At 32.6% G+C, this 5,630-nt stretch overlaps 1 protein-coding gene across 3 annotated transcripts in view; it reads right to left on the bottom strand.

The window, feature by feature from the left end:
• The window catches only part of TLL1 (tolloid like 1), a 295,909-nt gene that overhangs the window by 138,252 nt on the left and 152,027 nt on the right, over positions 1 to 5,630 (bottom strand). For all 3 annotated transcript variants that reach the window (XM_019521749.1, XM_019521750.1, XM_019521751.1), the window contains exons 3-4: positions 2,971 to 3,051; positions 1,491 to 1,643 (exon numbers count right to left, since the gene is read on the bottom strand). In XM_019521749.1, the coding sequence (XP_019377294.1) occupies positions 1,491 to 1,643; positions 2,971 to 3,051 (234 nt within the window). The remainder of the gene's footprint in view (positions 1 to 1,490; positions 1,644 to 2,970; positions 3,052 to 5,630) is intronic.

Below are 5,630 nucleotides of genomic sequence, written 5' to 3'. Positions count from 1 at the left end.
AGAGGAAAGTATTAGTGAGAGACAATTCAGAGTACCCATCAAAAGTTTATGGATATTTGATAAGGGACTGCACTGTATGAAACGACTCCATTAAAATCAATGGAAGTTCAACACCGACCACACTAAGATCAGAGTAAAACCCAATGCACTTTTGAAAACTCCATATTCTGTAGAATCAGTCCAACATAACAAAGACTACCTGGATAACAGCTGTGCACAAATCCTCCCCCAACATCCCTCTACCAGTGTCTAAACCCTGACCTCAGTGAACTAGGTTGTGAGAAGACAGGTCACCATTCACTTTATTAAATCCTTACCCTCTTTGAGACACTGCCAACAAGATTGCAAATTACAGTCAGTTGTGGTAGCAGGGGCTTTTTGCTTTGTTTTGTCCAATGGGAAGATTTTTAAACTAACAAAGCTTTAGAAACCCATCATATGGTAGTAATTTTTGGCCACTATAATTGGGTTGAATACAAGTCAGTGCCTCAAGGATGAAAAAATTAACATGGTTCCTGTCTTCCCAATTTGTTTCATTTGCAAAAGCTTGGGGATTTACCTTTCACTATAAAAGGGGTGTGAAATTTCACATTACATGTTTTCATTTGTTTGTTCCACTTTCTCTTGGATCCTGCTTCTTCTAAAACAAAAAGGTCATGTTCAGTATGGCATTGTATAAATATCCATGCTGCAGGTTTGACCTTCAGTTCTCAGTTTTGGGGTGACTTATCTGAATTTCTGTGAGCCTTTCTTATATTTCTTTCTTATATTTCTCTTTTGGTTTTCTTTATTCCCTTCAGGCACAATTAGAAAGAACTTAGTGCATATCCAGTAGACATCATTTTCATTGTACTCTTGGCTTTATATTTATTCTTTTCCTTTTCATTATCCTATTCTTCTTGATTATTATTATTAAAATTTTCCCCTTCCACTATTTTACTGTTTATTTGTTTGCAGTTTTATTGGGTAATATTTATTTTGTACTTTTATTATACTGTATTTTTAAATCTTATTACTTTGAAATCATTCTTCCCTACAAATTTTTTATAGTCCATAACTATTGTAAATATCTGCATATACTCTTAAAAGTGTAATATGTTACAGGAAAAATTAATTTGACCCAGCTTGTTCCCCGCAGCTAGGATTCACAGAAAATTTAATTCCTGAATTTAAAAGAACTGACCCTCAAATCACAAAAGTCAGTTATAACCATATACTAAATATCCTACAGCAATTTAAACAGATTTATTTATACTCTGTTATTTGGGCTTTTACGACAAATACAAAATACACAACAAAAATATCAAACAACGAAAAATATTCTCTCCCTAAAATACAATAGCCTAAAAAGACTAAAAATCTTACTGATCCAAAGAAGCCTGATCCAGAGCCTCAGAAGGCAACAAAAACCATCCAACTGACTTCTGAGGACTGGGCCAGGGTCTTTGCAAACCTGCTGTATCAACTTCCCATTTTAAATCACATCTTACCAGTAAAATTTCCACCAATTAGATATGGAATGACACCTCCTGGCCATATTCTCTCTGTCCGTGATGTAGCAGCCCTGGGATATCGATTTTTCTCATTTTTTCCTGAAAAATTTACATTTGCTCTTGCCTTACTTGTATTATTTTGCTCAAAGCCTGCAACGACATTTAAAATGCTATATAAGACCAAAGAGATCACAAAGCAAAACTTGTATTTTATGCTTTTATCTGTTTTTCTTTATGCACTCTAATAACTGAATCTAATTTTTACACATGCAATTTGTATTTTCAATGTGATATATAACAATAATTTATGTTTTTAGTTGTGGAAAGACTCACCATCCTCAGTATAAGAATTTATACAAGATAGGACCAAAAAAACAAAGAAATACTTTATCACCCTTAATAGATTGCCAATATAATTGGTTCTAGATTATTTTAATTTGGCCAAAACACCTATATCTATGTTATGCAAAAATAATTTAAAATTTCACTACCCCAAAATAACTTCAATCTTTTGACATTAAACTCATAATGTATAATTATATTTTAATATTCTTCAAGTGTTAGATTGCAAGATAAATGTAGACTCCATATACATATATGTAGTATGTAATTATTATTGAATCGTCTGGTATGGCATGGACATCCTACCCTTATCAGCTTTGTTTAGGGTTAGAAGCAGGTAGACATTTATACAAAACTGAGTGCCAATAATTATTACACAATTATTAAAATTAAGGAAGAACCAAATTCTTATATCAAGAATACAGAGAGGTGCCACCACACATTTGCAGTCAGTTGCTGTGCTGTGGCTAATCTTACAATAAATGTCATGATGTATGTACGCACACGCACATGCGCACACACACAATTGTGATTAAAATATATTTTTATATATTTTCCTGAAAATGTGTTGGTTTTCACGGTATTAAAATTAATATACTGCATCAGACAGTGGATAAATTCATTCAGTATTAATATGGATTTCCAAGAAAGCCTTCTGAATTTATACTAGCAAAAATATGATTATTTTTCAAATGTTTTCGACTCAATGTAAGACATAATAAGTGTTCAAGAGGCAATGGCTTAGTGTCCCAAAAAAATTTGCACCGTTAAACATTATATGCAAGTTTCCATCAATGAATCAGACATGCAAACAGAGTATAGCAATCGCATTGGAAATGCATCACATTGATATTAGGTGAATTAATAATCATGAGTACTATTGTAATAAACATTCATGAAAAAATTTAAAATAAAGTATTTTATATTCCAAATATAGCCCTCAAAGTGCTTAGACAAACATAAGTACTCTAACAAAATGCAGATGGGCAAAAAGCTAATCTCTTCATTATTTTTGTTTTAATAATTTATAATAATACTTATATAGAATGGGCTTAAGGTGTTAAAGTACTATCATTATCAATGTTTTAACTTCACATTACATCAGGCAGCCTTCTAACTTAAACAGTGAAAATACCAGAGCCAAATCTTCTTATCCTGTCTATAAGCTGATAAAGGGCACCTCGTTTTTTTGACATCCCACGCTCTCCAAAGCCACCTTAAAAAAGAAGAAGAAATATTATGGAACTTAACAATACAATATGTTAAATACATAGTTAACATCTTATTGAGAAAGATTAGGAATTACCTTTTTGGAATTGCAATATATCTTTAAGGAAGTTTAAAATTCTTTAATGACCCACATACAAATTCTTTAAGTATTCTTGACAATGAAACAAAACCACTTTGTAGCTGAAAGATCTTCAAACTTACATTCCAGAATGCAAGCCAACATGTCTTTGTTATTCAGACATGTCATGACAATTACATCATCTAATTATTATTTGAAGCTTTTTTCTTCCTGGTGACCTTGGCATCCTCAGTGTCACATTGATTGACAGCTAGAAGCCCTGCTCTCTCAGAAGTTTCCTGAATGCATACCACAATTTTTCCATTTCCAAAGAGGAAGGAGAGAGACTGTTACTACCCCAAGGTCATTACAAAAATTAGAAAAAGAACAGAAAAAAAGGAAAAATGGTTGACTTTCTCCCAAAAGATACTGGGTTCTTTCCTTAGCCTTCAAATGGATCTTTAAAACACAGCCAGTTACACAAGGCTGGCTGAATGATAAAATATTTAAACGTGACTTCGGAGGCATATCTTTGTGTGTAGTTCCAATGATCAGTAAGTTACAGAAAAGCAGTTAAAGTTAACCACTCAAAGAGGCAGATGGATTGTTACTGTCTTAACATTTACCATACCATGTACAATTGTGCTCCAGCTTTCTACTGTATATATGGTTAATGTGAATCTGCTGAATACTTCTTACAAATTAGTTTTGTGAATATACTAACAATCACTTTTAACAGGGTTAGTAAGTGAGAAAAAAGAACACCATGATGTGCACTGAATACCTGGAATAGATAAAGAAGTTTCAGATAACTTTATAAAATGCCTGTAAGTTCTTTTGTAAGAAGCAAAAATTACTATGAAACATTAGTGTTTTTAAGCTACTGTAATAGGAGAAGAATGGTAGGACTAAAAAGACTGCAGGACCCATAATTATCTGTAGGCGTGGATCCTCCAACATTTCCTCAAAGCCTTTCTCCTCCTAGATTTCTTTTTCAGAATAACAGTATAGTGACATTACTTATTAAGAGCATATTTACTAAGTGGCTGTTTAAAAAGCAAATTAAAAGCTAGACAACTCCATGTAAGGCAAGCAAGAAAGTGTGCCTGCTCAGTAAATAACAATGTGCCTAATTATTTGGACTATACTGTCACATAGCTGCTGGATCCCTTGAGAAAGATTTTCTAAATTTTTTAAAACATTTTAGGGAGATGAGGTAATACTTCAATACATTCCTTCCCAAGAAGTTATTTGGTTAACCACAATATATTTTGTAAAACATACACATATTCTGTATTGCCTATTATCAATGCATTATATCTCATGTTAACATTTATTTTGTAAAATATTACATACACAGTAAAAGAATTCAGATAATTGTGAGAAAAAAATCTTTAGAAAACAGAATCTATAGAAAACAGGCAAATGTCAAAAGAGACACCATAAATCAGAGGAAGCCACGGTTTTATCATATTAGGAAGACATACCCCCTTAATTATTTGCAAAATATTAAAATAGAAATAAGGAGTAAGTCTTCTACCAGATTGTTACTTTTGTGTTAACACACACAATTTATTACATTTAATGAGCAAAGGGCCTCCTGGAAGACAAGAAATAAATAAAAGGAACATAAAATTTGGCAGACATGTTAATAATCTAGACATGGTAGCTTTCTTCCTGCTGCTGCTGCTGTTACTTTTACATTATGCGGATGCATTTTGTTTTATAGACAAAATAAAAGATCTGTGCCTCAAAAGGTCAAAAAGTAATGATCTAATATTGCAAATTCACATAAATAATCCTCATTGAATTTCCATCATTTGAGTCCAGTTTGCAAAATCATGCCCTACATTCATGATTTGTAATGCAAGAGCCAGACCCTGCAACCAGCATCTTAGTAACTGAACTCCCAAACATATCATTTTTTTCTCATGAAAATCAAATGGTCTTCAGTGGAAATCTACATAGAAGCAACTATACTTAAGGAATGTAACTTGTGAATTCGGTCTGAAATTACTTTTTTTTTCCTAATTGTGTCAACTATCTGCATCCACAGTAAAAATGGCAATTTTTTAAACAAAAAATATAATTTGAGTTTAGATCAGGTGGTGATTTTTTCTCCCTCTTTAATAATTACTTGTATTTTCTTTTCTTATCTACTGTGCCATGTTGTTTTATAAGTAGATGGTGGAAGAAAAAGGTATAATCATTGGCTCTAATTTGGCATCGCATATAAATATATGCTTAAATTTAAGCACTCACTCAAATGCCACTGAAATCAATGGGATTTACCTCTAGGTTTAAGTGTTTTGCTAAACTTGGGTCAAAGTACCAGTCTTTATAGTGTAAGTGCAATCAGAATTTTCAAGGTAAATACGCCAGCTATTAAAAAGGATCACTTCACTTGAGGACCAGTTTAAGTTCCATCAACTTCAGAAGCACTTATTTAAGCACTTTACAGCCTAGACTGCCTTTCATTATTCTATGTAGGTTACGGGGGAGTGTGG

Source organism: Gavialis gangeticus, unplaced genomic scaffold (genome assembly GCF_001723915.1).
Source record: "Gavialis gangeticus isolate Ggan-Ray unplaced genomic scaffold, GavGan_comp1, whole genome shotgun sequence".
In the NCBI taxonomy this organism is placed as follows: Eukaryota; Metazoa; Chordata; order Crocodylia; family Gavialidae; genus Gavialis; species Gavialis gangeticus.
This window is presented reverse-complemented; position numbering and strand designations above follow the sequence as displayed.